The following is a 19,476-nucleotide window of genomic DNA, read 5'->3' on the forward strand; positions in this document are numbered from 1 at the left end:
ATGGTTTTGTGCGTATCTAGTGGTCAAAGTTCTGCCTTCGGGCGAGATACTTATATTGTCTTCGGGCGAGCGTGTGTAGGGCACTGTTCTGTGCATATGGAAGATGATACTTATATTGCCTTCGGGCGAGCATGTGTAGGGCACTGTTTTTTTTTTTTTTTTTTGGTAACTAGTGTAGGGCACTGTTCTGTGCAGAAGAGAGATACTGATATTGATACCACTAGTTAGCACACTATATACGAGATATGTTTTATAAAGGTTTTATGGCATGCTAGGTTTTCAAAAAAATTACTACTTATTATGCTATTAGTTTTCATAAAACTTTGGGGGTTAGTATGTTGATAATTGTTTCAGTAGTGTGTGTGTGTGTGTGTATATATATATCAACTTGGTCCACTCATGTTTGTTTCGCGCCCCCTCATGACATAGGAATGAGGACTACGATCCGATGTACGAGGCATTCCCATACCAGTGACATTGTGCCATCTTCTCTGCTTGACTACTTTTGTAATAGCATCTTTCGCTTGTAACCTGATTTAGAATATGCTCGGAACATGCCATGCATTATTGTTGTGAATTCATTGTTGGCAGTTGAATATTATTTATGTCACATTCTTTTATCTTGCTACAATTTAGGTGCATGTTCTCAGCATTTGCTTTCATAAATGGCTTGTGACACACCTCGACCTGGAATGTCCACTTGGACTCCGAATCAGGTTATGCTGGCTGACACCTGGAGGGTGACGAAGCCATAAAGTGTAGTGATAAGTACTAATTTAGTACGAACCTAGGAAAATGAAATTGAAAGCCAAAAACCACGTCCACGACAGATTCCACTTTTGTCCAAAAAGGGTAAAATCGTCAACTCACACCAATGGAAAAGAAATCATAGTGAACAGTAGGGACGGGTCGTCACAACTTGCGTCACCTTCGAGTGTCGGCCAGCACGTGACCATCCCGATGTTCGTGGCACATCAGAATTGGGGCATGTCAATTACAATAAAAGTGGAGAAAATAGAATGAAATTTGTAGTTATTTATATTAATGAGATTTAAAATAAAACTTCATAATTTATGAGATTAAAAATATTAAAGATAAATTATACTCTCCAATATATTGTGTACGTTCATAAAAAACTAACCAAAAAATTATTGTACCAAACCATGAGTACATTTTTCCAAAAAAAAAGAAGGGGGTATTAGGTTTAATAACATTATTAAATTTCTTCTATTAAACTTGACATGGATACATTCTCAAATCAACGAAATAGAATGTACATATATAAGTTTAAAAATGGGTACATTTTATATTAAAAAAAGGGTACATTTTTCATATAACATATTGATATATTTAAGAAGGAATAGGATCAAGGGACAAATATTTTTACAAACATTTTTACACTTCTTTGTGGCCTTTAGATTTTGTAATATCCAAGGTTTCTTATTTATTCATTAAGTGACTTGGATCCTTATGTGGATTTTAACTAATATTAAAAATAAAATAAACTACTACTTATTATGCTATTAGTTTTCATACAACTTTGGGGGTTAGTATGTTGATAACTGTTTCAGTAGTGTGTGTGTGTGTGTGTGTGTATCAACTTGGTCAACTCATGTTTGTTTCGCGCCCCCCCAAGACATAGGAACAAAGACTATGATCCGACGTACTAGGCATTCCCATACCAGTGACATTGTGCCATCTTCTCTGCTTGACTACTCTTGTAATAACATCTTTCGCTTGTAATCTGATTTAGAATTCGAACCTCGTCGGTGACTAATCTAACATTTAACTTACTAACGCTATCATTTCACTCAAAAAAAAAAGGAAAAAAAGAAAGAAAGGAGGTCTGAAACCTCTATCTCCGATCCCTAGGTCTGCAACTTCCATTTGGGCAAAACTTGTGATGGATATTCATGCCAATGAAGGAGTCTCAACTCATTAGGGAGATAATCAATTTCTCCATATAGGCGCACATTACTATTTACAAAAAGTATTTGAAGATTTTTCATCTTTGAGAAGCTTTTAGCATTCAGACATATTTGATCTGGTTCGAAGCCTTCAGGGACCTGTAACTTGATGCCTTTAATTTTATTTGTTCCCTAGGATTAGAAAATATTAACATTAGCCAATGAAGTTCAAACAAAAAAAAGAAAGCTACTATTAGCACTCTAAAAAAATCATCTTGCACTTTCTTCCTATTGTAATTTATAAGAACATAGGTCTGGTTTTCTTTGTAGCCTTCATACCTCCTTTCTTATTTTCACGGTTAGGGTTTCTTCCCTTTTTTTATATATATTTTTTAATTTTCTTCTAGATTTTATGTTTTTTCAATTTTATTTTTATTTTTAATATTAGTTAAAATCCACATAAGTATCCAAGTCACTTAATGAATAAATAACAACCCTTGAATGTTATAAAATCTAAAGGCTCCAAAGAAGTGTAAAAATGTTTGTAAAAATATTTGTCCCTTGATCCTATCCCATTTAAGAATGGGTACATATCAATTTTCTATAAAAAAATTAATGGGTACAAGCTTATTCTAATTTTATTTTTTATATTTTGAAAATGTTTGAATTGAAAATTAATTAGGAGTTTTAAAATTCTAAATCAATTATTAATTTTTATTATAAAAATTATGTAACTTACATGTATTCGTTAATATATTAATGATAGAGACTTTGATCAAAATCCAAAACAAATAAGTTCTTAATCAATGAACATTAGAAACAAGGGACCATATACTAATTTTTCCTTTAGATAAACCTGTCAAAATCATTGCCGACATGAAAATACAACACAAAGTGAGAAAAAAAAATTTAAGTATTTAGGTTGAGCCTTATTCACCAAGAAAAAAAAAACCTTAAGGACATTATTCGGCAAAAATGCAAAAGACTCGATGACATTAAACCCCGAAATAGTGTCTTGAAGTAGACGTTCTCAGAAGTTGGCTGATGATAACCACTACTTGCTTGCTCCAGTAAATTACGACAAAAATGCGTATGGAGGGGCTCTCGTACAATTAAGTTTTGGTCGTAGTGTCGTTATCGTCCCGTAGAAACTTGTCATGTGTTCAAAAAATGCACTTTCTATCCAATGAACAAATGACACATAGTGACATGAGATGATCTCTCATACCACTAACCTCGGTTTCACAATTTTTCCAACTTGGACATCAATGCCGACCCTCCGGATGTCCATGTCCGAGTCCAATTGTCCCACTTAAGCTTAAACCACCAAAATTGTCCCACTTAAAAAAACAGTTCCATCAACATTTGCTTAGTCAGATTACACAAAGCTTAAACCACCAAAATTGTCCCACTTAAAAAAACAAAAGAGAACATCTAGAGAAAACAACACTTAAAAGAACTCATTAGCAAGTTTGAAAAAAAAAGAAAAAAAAAAAAAAGAACTCATTAGCATGTTCCTTCCATTCCGATTACAGATTAATAAACGAACCATTAATGTTTTCTTGTGCGACCTCAAACATCAAAGTATTGAGGCTTTTTTATTCCCGTCCATTTGATGCAGTCTCTTTCCCCTTCCAGATAATTCCGCATACACAAGAATATACCAAAGGATAAATCAGCCGAGTAGCAGCAATCCTAGCACGGTCCATGAAATTGATTCGTCTTACAAGCCAAATATCCAACATCTATTATTATTATCATACATCTTTAAATTGACAGAAGAGAGGGAGCATGCTTGTTCTAAATCTTATTTGATTTGGAAGTGCTTGTGAGTGGACTGAGTCCTTGTACCAACATTGCGGCTTGAGCCTTCCACCGCATGAGACTCGGCTGGATTCTTCCTTCGTCGTTCATTGTGTCCTGACAAACGGCTACGACAGCTCCGTTTGGTGTCGTCAAATTCTGATAGCTCATGAAATCTGCAACACAACAACAACAACATTCTGCATCAGGATGCTTGTTTATTTATCATCTATGCAATGAGATCTAAGTCTTCGTCGATCGAGCAATTTTTGTTTATTTTTAGAGTAGCAATACATATCATCAAATTGAGGAATCTTCACCTACTGCTATACAAAACGTGTTATATAGAAATAGATGAAGCACAAACTTGTACCAGTAAACCGCTCTGACGGTGTTCTTGCTAGATATATACTTAAATAATTCAGCCTCATTACTAATTGGAAAGAGTAAATTAATTAACATTCACAGAACCATACAACTTTGAATTGTGAACTTAATATTGTCAGCGATCGATATAAGAAAACGAAGAAATGTAAAATAAAGAGTAGCAGTGTACATCAACCCCACACACACACACATATAGAAGAAACCAGTAACTACAAATTATGCAATTTCTGCCAAATCAATATATAAACAATTACTATAAATTTTCATACGCTCGGAAAAAAAAAATTAATAGAAACCAGAGAATAAAAATGAAAATTGCAATACCTGCTGCATTGCTGGCAAAACCTTTGGTGGAGGCCAGAGACAAGCACAACCTGAGACTTGGAATGAAGGTCACAAACCTTATGCTTTCTGTGATATTTCTTTTCATCGCTCAGATCAGCTGTGCACCTGTCTGCCTGACACCGTCTCATTGCACCTCCTCCTCCTCCTGATGATGACGACAACGATCTCTTACCTTTCTTCATCCTGTCCACTTGCAGCTCATCATCAAATTCCTCCTCCTCCTTCTTCACCACCACCACCACCACATGCGGCTTCTCCTTCATCTGCTTGTCCGAGTCCAATTTACTCATCCCCTCCATCAATGGATTGACCCCAGATGATATTATTATTTGGTTTGGTTTGGGAGTAGGGATGTGGTGGAACAAGGGGAGGGGGAAGGAAGGAGAAGAGTAAAAAGTAGACGTGATGAAGGAGCAGGAGGAGTGGGAGAGTGAGTGAGTGAGTGAGGACCACAAGAATCTCCTCCATAATTCATTTTTCTGAGGAGTCTTGTTTGCTTCTTGTTCGTTGTTTAGCAGCTTCTACTTGTACAACAATAATGCATAGCATAGGCCATAGCATAGGCCATAGGGGTCAGAGACAACAGAGGGGAAGGGGTAATACCGAAGAAAAGTTAAAAATAAGCAAACCCAAAAGATTTGGGTTTCATTCTTCCATGTTTACAAATCAAAGCATGCCAAATATGCAGATTTTTTTTTTTTAATCAACGCCCGTAACCACTTAATAGCATCTCCAATATAAAATTTCCAAAGGTTGTTTAACCTATTCAGAATGGGACACTTAAACCTCTATACATTACATAGAGAACGAATTTTGATGTTTTTACTCACTTAACTACATACAAAAGTTCAAGGAAAAGCACCACAAATATCTCTTCATTTTCATTGAGAACCAAAAGCACCAAAAAATTCTTCATGATTTAATAAATAGAAATCAAAATCATCATCCATCCATCAAAAAGAGCTTGTGCCTTTAACGGTTTTAGCCAAAATAAAACGTAGTAGAAAGATAGGGTTTTAATTATTTGGTATAAGTTTATTGGTAAATTTTAGTTTATTTTGTACTTACTAGTAATTATATAAATGGCGGATCCGTGACACAACTTTTTTTTACACACGTTTTTGTGGACCCACTTCGTAACGTATTTCATCAATATGAACCGTCTTATCTTTTAGGTCCCTCATCAAAGATCATGTCTACCAAAAATCACCCAAATATGAATCCATATGATCGTTGGATTAAGAGTTTAGGTTTTTTTTTTTGTAGAACCTTATTCGTCCATTTTCTTTACTACAAATGAATGTCTTAATGATTTTGGATTTGTATAATTTTTTGCAAGGATAATATATAAATGGTATTCATATGATTGTTGGATTAAGAGTTGGTTTTTTTTTTTTGGTAAAATTGTATTCGTCCATATTCTTCACTACAAATGAATGTCTTAATAGTTTTGAATTTATACATTTTTTTGCAAGGATAATATATGAATGGTATCCATATGACCATTGAGTTAAGAGTTAAGAGTTTTTTTTTTTGGTAGAACTATATTCATTTATTTTCTTCACTTGAAATGAATGTCTTAATGATTTTGGATTTGTACTATTTTTTGCAAGGATGATATATGAATGATGTTGTAAAAGATAGATGGTTCGAATCGTTAAAATATATTATAAAGGGAGCCCACAAAAACGTGTGTGAAAAATTATGTAAAAAAAGTGGCGCCATCGATCCGTCACCATTACAAAATAAAGTAAAATAAATAAGGATAATGTTAGGGAGACCTAAATTTTAAACTAAATGATGTGTCACCAATAAGAACCAAGTCCGTTAATCGACACTTAGTTAATAATCCAATCATCAACAACTACATCATTTGATTTAAAAAATTTGGTTTTTCTAGCATTATAAAAAAAAAATTTCATATTTAAATTTTAAGCTGGGTGTATAGCGAGGTTAGATTGGTTCAACTAAACTTTTCCAAAGAAAGGTAACAAATTACAAACCCTTCCTTCCAAATTCAAAAACACATTTCCGCGCTTCTTTTTCATTCTCTGAATGCGAATGAATGATATCTCACTCAGCTTCGCTCTTCCAAATTTCCAATTCACGTTTCTTCCCATCTCATCTGTCGTTTTGTGTACATAAGAAACACAGCAGAGGCCATGGACTCCGACACCACTCCTCTCCACGACCCTCTCTTGCCCTGGCTCTGGTACTCTCTCTCTCTCTCTCTCTCTCTCTCTCTCTCTCTCTCTCTCTTACCGTTCAATTTCTTCAAATTGTTACTGAAATTAGTTACCGAACCAGGTCCGTGAAGCAAGCCCTAGAAGATTTTCACTCCGGAAAGGATTCCGGGTTGGATCTCACCAAGCTTCTATCCGACTGCATCGCCACATTCAAGGACAATGCTCAGTACAGGGACGACATCAGATTTCTCAAGATTTGGTTCCTCTATGTATGTATTAATACACTCCCTCTCTAATTTCTGACCTTTTTTTCATACATTTTGCTTATGTATTTTTTATGGGTCAATTTATTTTTATTACTTTCAATTTTGGTTTTTGTTTAGTTGCTTTGATTATGTTAATAAATATCAAATTTGGTACATTTTTTGGGTTAAAATTTTGAGGAGGTTGTTTAGTTTGTTTGTCAATGTGATTGATATGGAAAATTTAATTACTTGTCTTTGTGGATTTGCAGATGGATACCAGTGAAGATTTCGAAAGCGTTTTTCTGGAAATGTTGCACAGGGAGATTTGTGTTGGCCACTCTTTGCTTTATGTCTGGTACGCGATCTTTCTCGAAGCCAAAGAGAAATTGTACGATGCACACATGGTTTATCAGATGGGTATTTCAAGGTCCGCCTCTGTCTCCCAACAGGATTTTGCGTCTGCGCGCGTGTCCCGAAATGGAGGTCTGCAGTTTTGTTGTTGAATATAATTATGCTTATGATGTTTCGTGTGGTGGTAGGAATGCTAAGCCAGTTGAGTGGGTGGAGAAGGCGCATGCCTTATTTCTTGCTCGGATGTATAGAATAGCTTCTTCAGCTCAGAAGGTAAGCGAACCTTGTTTCATGTACGTGTAGGCAATTGATATGTTTTACCTTCTCTTCTTCATTGCTCTATATTTTTTCACAACTATTGCTTGAAGTGTTTTGATTAGTTGCAAAGTAAATATGTTGTTGGATGTACGAAAATTGATCAATTTGCATTTCCGTCGTGCAGATTGGAAACGATGAAGCAGTTCCTTTTGGGAGCCTCATTAACCCATGGTCCAGCTCCACCATGAAAGACCTATTGAAGAAAGTTAATCGTCAACTTACAAAATATGATGTGAGATACTTTCTTCCTCATCAAGTCATCATTGGATAATCTCTAATGTTGTCGGATTAAGAGTTATTTTTTGGATTTTGCACACATGACTCAGGGATACCATTCTACTACTAAAGCTTACTCGGGAAAAGTGGCTTTGTCTTCTCTCAAGAACTCGTCCAGGAACAAAACTATTGAGATAGGTGATTCACATTACTGGTTCATTTTCTTTTCTATGTCACAATATATGAGTTTAGACATAAATTTTTACTTCTGAGTTCTAACTTCTTAGCTAAGTAAGATGGTTTTTCACTTTTCTTACGAAGTAGTTCAGGAATGCTAGGCTTCTAAACAAAAAACTCATAAGTATCTTGTGCTGAAACCCACTAATGCTTGGTTGAACTTGGATTTAGAAGAAGACATTTCTCAACGTAAATTGTTTAATGAGATTTTAGAGATGGATAGACATTTAGTCTTTTCTACTGTCTGTTTGCATTTTGCCTTCGATGTATAAGAAAGATGTTTATTCTCATTTTTCAATCTCATCAAGCACACATCCTTGAGCATCCGGTATCAGATAGAAATGATGTTGGAGGATATGTTATCATCTCTACGTTAGGGACCTGTGACTGTTATGGTTTTTGCCAATACCAACAAGCAGTTCTATTTATACGCAACGCAACCTCAGTTAGCTGTAATCTCAACTGTTTGGAGTTTGCTTCATGGACCCTTACCGGATATGCAGTTCATATCCTGATCAAAAGTCTTCTCTCGAAGTTTTAATGCATCACTCATTTCTCTTTTATTTTAACTTTAATTATTTATATTCTCTATTTCACTCAAGAATTGGACTGTTACCAACTTCACTACTAGGTGTTACCACCTGAGCTAGGGCCGAGGGAGCTAGAATCTTCTTGGATATTCAGAACATTTAGTTCAATCAAATTAATTGAGTGTTTTGGTTTTTCAAATATTCTTCCATTTTATCTATTGATGCTCCATTTGAAGGTAGAAGGTTAACGTATTATGTTCATTACCCATATCGTGGTACTCATAGGTCGTACGAAGTACCAGATCACTGGTTGTGCAGGTCAGGGTGGCTTTGCTCAAGTATATAAAGCATATGTCAATTGTAATCCTGAAGATGTTGTTGCATTGAAGGTAAAATCTACCAGACTTCTACTCTCCTAATGATGACCAGTGTATTACCGGATAATTTCAGTTTTGGAAATCTATGGCAGATACAAAAGCCTGCTTTCCCTTGGGAGTTCTATATGTATCGTCAACTTGATCAACGGATCTCAGACAAGGAAGTAAGCATTTTCTGATCCTCCAAGTTTTTTATTGGTAGTTGCTGGTTCTGTTTATTTTACAATTGATATGTTATTGTATCAGAGGTCAAGCTTTGGGTTTGCTCATAGAATGCATCTCAATCCCGACTGTAGCATTCTAGTCTCCGACTATCTTGCTAGTGGAACACTTCAGGTTAGTGAAACATACATCATACCAATTTTCATGTCTGCCATACTCTTGTCATGCTTATTGTAACCTAAAGATCTTGTGCAGGATGCAATAAATTCATATGCCTTCAAAGGCAAGTCCATGGAAGAAGTGTTATGCATTTATTACACCATAGAAATGCTCTACATGCTAGAAACTCTGCATGGTGTTGGCATCATTCATGGAGATTTCAAGCCTGATAATTTGCTTATTCGTTATGCTAGGTAACAAACATTCTCCCTTGTAGATCTTGAGTGTTACGACAGCAGACTGGTACTTGAACATACAGAAAACTGGACCTTACTAATTATATTTTACTCACAATCTGATTTTCATCTCCCTTCGTTTGTCCCCTCTTAGAGGTCATTACTTACTAGCAGCATTGATTGTCATTCTTTCTTTTTCTAGTCTTATTCTTACTGCATACTCTGGTGATAGGACGTGTTTTTAGCTTAAGTTTCTATTAGTTAACCTATGCCTTGCGTGGGAGACAGTTTCTTATCTTTAATAGTAACATGGGACAATTTTATTTCTAGTTAGAACCGCTAGCTCGTACGTGCAACTTATTTTAAGAAGTCTAATAAAGAGAGGAAAAAAAAATCCAATTTTCATGTAAGAGCTTGATTGTGTGTTATGAAGCTTACCCATTTGCATCATCAATTAAATTACCATTTGGCAGGAATGGCCTTACAAAAGCCGGATCTTGTGACAGAACTGACTTTACAGAAGAAGAATTTCGTGAGAGAAGTGGTCCGTGGCTTGATCAGGTTATTTGTGGTTGTAAAAGACTAGTATCAGATTGAAGACTAGTATTCAGCTTAGTTTTTTATGATTAATCTGGGGTTATCTTACAGGGTCTATGCCTTGTCGACTGGGGAAGAGGGATAGATCTGCATCTCTTTCCTGACAATGTGGAGTTTACGGGAGATTGCCGGACTTCTGGATTTCGTTGTGTGGAAATGCAAGAGAATAGGCCATGGACATATCAAGTATAGTCCACGTTTTTTTTTCTATTCTAATTTCAGTCAACATTTTCTTATATCTAATTTGTGTAACTTCTTGTTACCAGGTAGACACATACGGACTCTGTGTTGTTGTCCACACGATGCTGCATAATTCTTACATGGAAATTGACAAGAAACCATCACCCGAAGGTGGTCACTTCTATCTGCCCAAGTCATCTTTTAAAAGGTACCTTTCTCTCAGTCCTGCATATATGACCACTTGTCCATCTTATCGATTTTTGTTTCGCTCCAAAACTTGATCGTTACTTTAGCAAAGGTTGCCTAAAAATGAGAAAGTCTTGCATTGGGTCGTAACATGAGCAATGCGAATGCAAACACATCTCTTCCATCTCTTATCTTTACTTTCACCCTTTAGTTTACGTTTTGACGATTTTGATTTCAATTCTTGTCGTTCAAATGAGCTCAGATACTGGAATGTCGAACTCTGGAGGAACTTCTTTAAGAAACTGCTTAATAGTAGCCCCGGCTGTAACCACAAGAAGCTGTTGCAGGATCTGAGGGAGTCCTTCCAGGATTACTTGTGCTCGGAGCCTCAGCTTATAAGGAAACTAAGCGATTTACTGGTCAAGCAAAGGGCCTCACTGTGTTCTGCTTAATTACCCAATCAGTCCTCCTGGCTGAGCTCATCTCAGGGAGCATCTGTTAATTTAACTCCCAAACTTTGTCGGAAGATTCAGATGTATGTTGTCTCAAAGAAATGCGCTTGTTGTACATGTGTTTACCGGATTATGGAATCAAAAGTTGTCTCCAAATATTTTGCAAACGCCATACGATTTTGTCCAGGGAAACAAACTAACAAATCGTAAAGCAAACAGAAACAAAAGACACCAATAACTCGAAACCCTAATGCCAAAGCTAAAATGCAACAAGAAGGAACAACAAGGCTGCGGAAAACTACACAAAGCAATGACTGATTAAAGCAACCTGCGCAGCGACAATCTAGTTAATGAAACAAAAACCAAAGGAAACCGTTAGGTTGTTTCACCGAAAACTTCCAGAGTAACTATACAAGTTTCTCTACTCCATCGGAACTTCATTGAACAACTTTTACATGATCCAGTATTAATTTACAATATCAAACTGTATGAAATGGGCTTGTCCCCTTATTCTTGGTTCTAGACCAATTGACATTCTTAATTTTATGATGATTATTACTAATTTAATTCATGTATAGGTAGGAGCTGCCGCACTAGGAGGCGAAGACAGAGGCGTTGCTGCTGGCACTGCGGCAATGCTTGGGGCGGAAGCAGATGCACCGCCACTGCCACAAGGATATTCGAAGCAATCAACAGGATGCTCGAGTATGGCATTACATTCTTTCTGGGTCCTCTGGTAAGGTTTCTCGGGGAAACAGTTACGGCGTTCATCAAAGGCAATGCCTTTCGATGTCAAATTCTGGCAGGTCCCCTCTTCCTCACAGAAATAGTTGTAAGAGAATGTGAAATTCGCCAAGTTTGGCAGACAACAAACTCCAGCGGGTACAATCCCGGTCAGCATATTGTGGGCCAAATTAAGTTGCTCCAAATGAGATAGCCCCGTCATGCTGTAAGGTATAGGACCAACAAGCTTGTTGTAGCTCACATCCAACACCCTCAGTTTGTACAGAAACCCAACTTCTTGGGGCAAACACCCTGACAAACTCGTGTTAATTAACAGCAGTTCCTCTAGAGTACCTGCGAAATTGACTATGCTTGGGGGAAGGCACCCGCCAAAGTTGTTATTAGCAAACACCACTACACTGGCTGAGCTTCCACCCAATGACGCTGGAATTACACTGGTTAAGCGGTTGTTATTAACAAATATGGCATCGAGTTTTTTCCTGAAAAGTTCTGGAGGTAATGGCCCTTCAAACTCGTTGTACCGAAGATCAAGATAGCCTAAGGTAGGAAGAGAGAGGACAACTGTGGGGAAAGGGCCTACAAATCTGTTGTTACTAAGATCAAGCTCGAAAAGGAGTGTAAGGTTGGCCATACTTTGAGGGAGGATGCCACAAAAGCGGTTGCTATTTAGATGGATAAGTGCAAGATCCGACAACAGGCCAAATTCCTCAGGGAGAAATCCGGCGATGTCCCTATGGTTAAGGTCTATGCCAGAAACAACTTGGATTTTGGGGTCATCAAGAGCTGGTGAACAATACACACCCATGTAGTTACAAACCGAAGGACCAACCCAATTGGTTGTGATGTTGTATGGATCAGAGTAAATTACGTGCTTCCATGCTTGGAGAGCAAGAAAAGCTTGGTAGAGTCTTGGGTTTGAATCATCGGATGTTGCTGCAGGATGTGGATGGTTGTGGTGCCCGCGGTGGCTATGATGGTGATGAGAGACATAGACATGGCTGCTGCTGCGCTTTGCAGCAGCAGACAGACTGAAATTGCTGAACAGACAAGATAGAACTAGAAGGAAAGTTAGGAGCAATGAAAATACATGGCAGGCAAAGGAAGAAAGTGAAAAGGAAGACATTCTCCACTCTATCCACACACCTCGGTGAGTTGGTTTGAGATCGATATGGTAGAAGGACTTGTAGAAGTAGTAAAGAGCTTCTGTTTATATATACCTTCGGAGCTCTCCCTCCCCGCTCCCATTCAATTCAAGTAATAAGTAGCACACGCAGACATAATATCCTAGTCTCGTGTTTAATCATGTTCGTGTACATGTGACTCAATGTAGACAGATCGAACTGTTTCTCAGACAAGATGATAACACAGAAAGAAAATGTTACATGGTATCGACGTACAAGTTACAGCGACAGTTAACCATTACAATTGGCCCGAAAGATAAAGATGAATGCTTTTGTGTTTGACATATGAAAATATGATGGCAACACAGTTTGACAAAGTGGTGTTTATAAAATATAATGGCTGTAGGTAGAATAATTGATAAGGATTAAGGACCTAACTCCTCCTTCCTTCCATGTAACTTTCACAGTTGTTTCAAGTGGAGCTGGAGAAAGACAGCTTCAGACTCCCCCAAGACCTGGAGAGGGTGGATTTCTTCAAGCTCAAGGAAATGTTGTTGCAATCAAATTGCGGCCGCATCAAGTAGTTCAAGATATGAAGATCATACGTCCCTGTCTTCCTTGAATGTTTGTCTGCCTAAAAATGTATAGAGAGAGAGAGAGAGAGAGAGAGAGAGAGAGAGAGCAAGTCTTCAATTAAAGCATTGAATCTTAAGTCTGCACTGCATTATAGAAAACCAGCCATCTGTTAAGGTTGTCTAACCATAATTTGTTATATAGCTGGGCAGGAATTTGTAATATTAGCAATAAAAACCAAGACCCATTTGATAAGCACAGTACGGTTCTCCTAGAATCCGTGGTCCAAGAAAATTGTGGTCACTCAATATTCGATCTGAATCTAACGGTAAATGGTCATTTAATTTTTGTTGTAGTTGTACTTTCTCCTCCATCATTATGTTAAGATCGAAGGGTGGGGGACCCTCAGTCTCTTAAATCGGGGGGTCTAGGAGAATGGTACTCTTGATAAGCATTTTGTTGTTCATTTTTTGTGTAATTGGAGGGACTTGGATTGTCTGCCCTCCTCATTCCATACCCTCCTCATGCCCTCCTAATTCTGTGGTCACGATTAAGTTACGTCAACATTTTATATTTTCATTACTTTTTGTCTTATTATTATTTCTATAAAAAATCAATATAAAATGTTGACGTGTTTTAACTTTGACCACAAAATATAGGAGGGCATGAGAAGGGTATGGGATGAGGAGGGCAGACAATCCAAGTTTACTTGGAGAATGTACAGAATAAAAGAGAAATGAGGGATGAAGAAAGGTGACTGGGTACAGGTAAATAAATAAAGAAAGAATGAAAACAAAATCTTAAAAGAGAGAACAACTTGAAATAGCTTTAGGTTTTTAAATTTCTGTCTATCATTCTATATACATTTTTTTTTACATCTCTCTCACGGTCTTTCCTCTACTCTTCTTCATTCCTCTTTCCCACCATATAATTTTCTTATATCAATTTCCAAACATCTCTCAGGTAGAGGTAGGACCAACCAACATTTAATGGACCACATGTGACTTCTCTCTCTAATAGAAATAAGGTCACCGTCATAAGTAGGTCCCACCTCTATTACAAAGGTGTAATTTACAAAGTATCTCCCTAGCATTTTCCAATATGAAAACCAAAAACCAAAAAATTATCAATCGGCCCTTGGATTTTAGGATTTAAGGCCATTCACCTAACATTCACCTCTTAAAGATCATTCACCTCCAAATATCTTAAGATTCTTTCGATAGAAATGATGTAATGTTGTTGCACCAGCCGCCAACTATCTGGGCGATAGCCTACTAGCTTGAATGAGTTAGGCTAGATCGTCTGATCACGTGTCTTGCCCAACCAACCTCACAAAACAATGCAACACCATATACGGGCATCCCTACCCAAGAACCAAGCCTACTAGCTTGAATGAGTTAGGCCAGACCGTCTGATCACGTGTCTTACCCAACCAACCTCACAAAACAATGCAACACCGTATACAGGCATCCCTACCCAAGAACCGCGCCCACAAGAGAAGCAGCCTAAAAATAGCTAAACTCAACCTGAAAAACGGAACTATAAAAGTATGAAACAGAATCCGCCACAAAACAGGAGGCATAAAGGAATGCGAAATTTAGAAGAAACCACTACCTATTCTCAACAAAGGAACGATTAAAAACGTAAAAGCACTTATATTCAGAGCTCAATTACAGATAACAATCACCCAAAATTCAAATTTCTTCATCCTCGTAACTATACTTTCTAATAACAAATCCACAAACATTTGGAAACATAAAAGCACTTCCGTTCATCCAAATTCTTCAACTAGAGTCGGTGCTCACACAATAACTAATGATTTCGTCAACATAGCATATCATTAACCACCGCCGCCAGACCCATACTTTTTGCCAAGAAGTACGACTTGCAGCTTGTCATAGCCAGCAAGCACACCGGCACCTGCAACAGCACGCAATATGTTTGCTCCAGCACCCTTAAACAGCGACTTAGCACCTTCGTTTTTGATGATTTGCTTAAATGCATCAAAAGAGCTACTGTATTTCACAGCTTCTCCTGAGGTCATCATCATCCTTCTGCGCACTGTGTCCAAAGGGTAAGAAGATAATCCAGCACCAATCGTAATTCCCCATCCCAGCACGAAGCTAGCAAAGAAGCTATCCTGTAAATCACCATGTGAAAAACAGCAATGAACTTCAACATGCCTTTGATGTGTTAATATCCAGTGAACTAAGCACAGATTTACATATATCATTTTCCTATACATGCTTAAGGGGCACAGATTCAAATCCAATACCGTAGCAAAATAGGCCAAAAAGTAGCAACTTCACCTCCTCATACATATACAGAATAAACCAAAATTCCAACAGCCGCTGGAGCTAATTCCCAGTACATATTGATCCTTCACCGCTTCATTTTGGGCAAGGCAGGCAGTGGTCAAAGCAACTCTAGCCATGTTGAAAATGATTCAAGCAGCTAACTGCCTTTAATATTAATGTAAACACTGTCCCTTTACTACCCATCAATTTATAATGAAAAACAACGGAAACATCAACAGTATAAGGGAATCACACAGCCGAAACTATCAAATAGCTCCCCACAAAAAAAATCCCTATAGGGAAAAACATAAAAAGATTTAACATACCTGCAGGCCACCAGTTAGAACCACAGGTTTCAGAGAATCGTACATTCCAAAATAAAGCCCACGGTACACGATAATTCCAACAAGAGAGATGTTGAATCCTCGATATAACCCAGCAATGCCATCAGACTTGAGGGTTTTCTTGTAAACATCAACCAAACCATTAAACTGCCTTTCACCACCCTTCTTGGCAGCCTTAGCATCATTTGCCAAACGTGTTCTTGCAAAGTCCAGAGAATACACAAAAAGAAGAGATGAAGCACCAGCAGCACCACCTGATGCCAGGTTCCCAGCGAACCACTTCCAGTAGCCATCTTTATCCTTCTTGAAGTTGAAAAGCCTCTTGAAGTAATCCTTGAAAGCAAAGTTAAAGGCCTGAAACACAAGTTTAAACAACTTAGAATGTCAATTAAAGGGAAATGCTCAATGGAAACACAACAACACAGATATATGGGAGCATGAAGTAATACAGACAACATCGGATGACTAAAGATATGTAGATCTCATGTGAAAGAAAATTGACCTGGGTAGGGAAGTATCTGATAACATTGGCAGTGTTTCCTCTCCACAGAGAAAGGACACCTTCATCCTTAATTGTTCGGGCAAAGCAGTCAGTTATACCTTTGTATGGTTCAGAAAGTCGACCAGCCTTGATCATCTCATCCTGATTCTGTATCAGTAGTTTAACACGCTCAATAGGAGCAGCAGCAGTTTTGGAAACAGCAGCAGATACACCTCCCATGAGAAAATCGATAGCAAAACCAGCTGCACCTTTCTCTGCCGGGGCATGCGCCATAACTGGGGACAAAGAAGAGATTTGTGCAAGGGCAGTGCTGTCAAAAGTTGGCAGCAGGGGGCTCTGCAAAGCTCCATTGGCGTAAGCACCATTCACCCCATAGTTTCTTGTGTGAATCTTGGGGGAAAGCCTACATATGAGGTAAGACTGCCCATGTATTTTCTGAAATACCGATGGATACGATGACCCATCATCCATGATTATAACTCAAGCCAGTGACCTGCACAAGAACAACATGATTTCAAATACAGGCATGCCAAATACATCTACAAGAGAAGTCCGTATTGAGTATTCCGTAAATGATACACATGATACCATGACACAGCAAAATGAAATAATATAATTCTTCGCACAAGCTTAACTAACGGAATTTTTTTTTCTCCATAAAATAGTCAGTTGTTGAAAATTATAAAGAATGTATCCTGAAAGCAGCGTAATACTATGCAGATCCAAGATTCTAACATCGGGTGGTCCTAATCAAGATACGTGCTAGTCAGGCAATAGGCTAGGGCATGTGCCTAGAGCCTAGATGGGTCCTAAAGAACTTAGGAAGATTTAAGTAAATTTATTAAATATCATATAAATAAGTACCTATTTACACTTAAAAAAAACTATGCTTGTATTGAGAGTTTGGGTTTACTATTTTAATTAGGTTTATTACTTAACATATAACATACAAAAATATCAGAATTTTGCTATAGTATTTTAGTGGTACGAGATGAAAATTTTTCAAATATTGTATGAATTTATAGTGAATTAAAAAAAAAAAAAAAACTGATGTCAACATATGGTATAACAAGTAAAGAACTTTAACGAAAAGTTATGATACTGTTCATTTTAACAAAAAAATTACATTTTTACACTAAAAATAAAGAGGCAGATCCCTCCCAATATACCATACTCTTCCCATCTCCTCTTGTGTTGTGCGGTCACGATTAAGCCACGTCAACATTTTATATTGATTTTTTATAAAGATAATAAGACAAAAATTAATAAGAATATAAAATGTTGACGTGACTTAATCGTAACCGTTCAAATAGAAAGAGATGAGAAGGGTATGGTTTTGGAAGGGTATGGTTTTGGAAGGGCAGACAATTTGCCTCCAAAAATAAATCATAATCCTATTCATTTCACCCTTTATTTTAATACACATCAATTTACTAATTAAAATGGGTGGCACAACAACAATTTTAAAGGAGTTGGTCATGTGAGAAATGGAGAGAGAGTTTTTCTTCTTTGTTGGAACTTGGAACCAAGTTCCAGGAACAGCATAGCCATGGTGGTCTTCTCTGTGTCGTCTTCTTCTTGGTTCAAAGCTTTTGTTTCACAGCATCTGCCAGCCATGATTGTCTTCCCTCTTCCACCATCTACCCAGACCGGGTCCTCGGAGGTCCTCACAGACGCTTCTTCGGACTTCCAGTTGGTCCGAGATCACGGGGTCCATGAATGGGTCCGCCACTGACAACTACTAAATACTGGTATAGTCTACAATAATTTGAGCCAGATTACGTAATTAACTAAGAACTCAAGTGGAATTTCCAAAAAAGTTTGAACTTCAAAGTTTGGGCATCTCGGCAACCAAAATATTAGTGTGATCACAAACAAACAAGGAAATTAATTAATGATCAGAGTGTTAGAAATTCCATGCATTTTCGTAACAAATACAAAAATTAGAGGTGTTAACAACAATAACAGCAAAAACAACCACCGGATAAGATCGGCTGCCAAATTCAACCACAATCAACAAGTCAACACATTCCCTTAAACATCCGTAAAGGGTTGTTTGATTGGCGAGAAAAGTCGGGAAAATGAAGAGAGCACAATTCTCAACAGGATTTTCTCGGGAACCAAACAAAGCGGAAGAGAAAGAAAAAAACCATAACCTGAGAGATGATCGGCGAGGAGGAAGAGAGTGACAGTCAGTCAACGAAGAAGAGAGCGAGCGTCGAGCAACCGAGTGCTTCTCGTTCAACTAGGAAATGAAGAAGGTATATAAATGGGGCGACATCAGCAGACAGGGGACAATTAGGGTTATCTGGAATGACTGTTTTACCCTCACTCTGCCTTTAAATTATCGGCTTGGCCATTTTGGCGCCCTGTAAACGAGCAAACCAGAAGTCTAAGAACATACTAATTTATTTAGTGCTGGTTTGGATGTGTAAGTTTTTTTGGTGAAAATATTTTTGAAATCAATCATTTGTAAAAATGCAAGTAAATTATGAAAAAACACTTAAAGTGTTTCATTCCTAAAAGAAGCACATAACCGATGCTTCTTGTGGAAAACACTTCAAGTGCTTTTGAAACCAAAAAATATTTTCTTTAAAATCACTTTTAATAATTTTAAAAACACATCAAAACTAGCCTTTATTATTTACCAAAAAAAACCCTACTGGTTTATTCTCTAATTTTGTTGTTTTCTCTATTGCACATGCAAAAGAGAGCATTTTCCTTTAGTTTTCTACTAGTCTCATGCCACACGTTCATGTGTGTGACAATTTTTTTTATTTTTTTTTTATATTTTACTTTTTATTTTTATTTAGTTTAAATTTTTTTAAAGTAAATTGTTTATTTTAGAATTCTAATTGAGGAGGGGTATTTTGGAGATAGTGAGAGCCTTACTGTTTTGACATTCTCCCTTCATATATTAGTATATTACATATACAATCAGTTTTTTTAGCCAAAATAGTTCTTGCAATTTGCATAACTCCACACTTTGGTTCTTAAGATTTAAAATCAATACAAGTGGTC

General features: G+C 37.3%; 4 protein-coding genes across 4 annotated transcripts; 1 reads left to right on the top strand and 3 right to left on the bottom strand.

Annotated features, from left to right (window-relative positions):
• Positions 1-3,413: 3,413 nt before the first annotated feature.
• LOC103405646 (squamosa promoter-binding protein 1-like) lies at positions 3,414-4,953 on the bottom strand. The gene is made up of 2 exons (XM_008344669.4): positions 4,422-4,953; positions 3,414-3,886 (listed from the first exon to the last, which is right to left on the bottom strand). Exons 1-2 carry the CDS (start codon positions 4,739-4,741, stop codon positions 3,715-3,717), a joined length of 492 nt encoding a protein of 163 aa, XP_008342891.3. The 5' UTR covers positions 4,742-4,953; the 3' UTR covers positions 3,414-3,714.
• A 1,444-nt stretch (positions 4,954-6,397) lies between these two features.
• Positions 6,398-11,041, top strand: LOC103405647 (mitotic checkpoint serine/threonine-protein kinase BUB1). Its single transcript, XM_008344670.4, has 14 exons — positions 6,398-6,654; positions 6,750-6,897; positions 7,143-7,300; positions 7,413-7,497; positions 7,667-7,774; positions 7,869-7,956; positions 8,811-8,914; positions 8,995-9,066; positions 9,149-9,238; positions 9,320-9,477; positions 9,933-10,020; positions 10,108-10,242; positions 10,323-10,444; positions 10,685-11,041. Exons 1-14 carry the CDS (start codon positions 6,605-6,607, stop codon positions 10,872-10,874), a joined length of 1,596 nt encoding a protein of 531 aa, XP_008342892.3. The 5' UTR covers positions 6,398-6,604; the 3' UTR covers positions 10,875-11,041.
• A 249-nt stretch (positions 11,042-11,290) lies between these two features.
• LOC103405648 (leucine-rich repeat extensin-like protein 4) lies at positions 11,291-12,849 on the bottom strand. Its single transcript, XM_008344671.4, has one exon. It carries the CDS (start codon positions 12,739-12,741, stop codon positions 11,443-11,445), a length of 1,299 nt encoding a protein of 432 aa, XP_008342893.3. The 5' UTR covers positions 12,742-12,849; the 3' UTR covers positions 11,291-11,442.
• Positions 12,850-14,947: 2,098 nt separating this feature from the next.
• LOC103405649 (ADP,ATP carrier protein 3, mitochondrial) lies at positions 14,948-18,770 on the bottom strand. The gene is made up of 4 exons (XM_008344672.4): positions 18,612-18,770; positions 16,456-16,948; positions 15,936-16,307; positions 14,948-15,452 (listed from the first exon to the last, which is right to left on the bottom strand). The coding sequence occupies exons 2-4, from the start codon at positions 16,924-16,926 to the stop codon at positions 15,153-15,155; spliced, it is 1,143 nt and encodes a 380-aa protein (XP_008342894.3). The 5' UTR covers positions 16,927-16,948; positions 18,612-18,770; the 3' UTR covers positions 14,948-15,152.
• Between the last annotated feature and the right edge of the window lie 706 nt (positions 18,771-19,476).

Source organism: Malus domestica, chromosome 17, assembly GCF_042453785.1.
Source record: "Malus domestica chromosome 17, GDT2T_hap1".
NCBI lineage: Eukaryota > Viridiplantae > Streptophyta > Magnoliopsida > Rosales > Rosaceae > Malus > Malus domestica.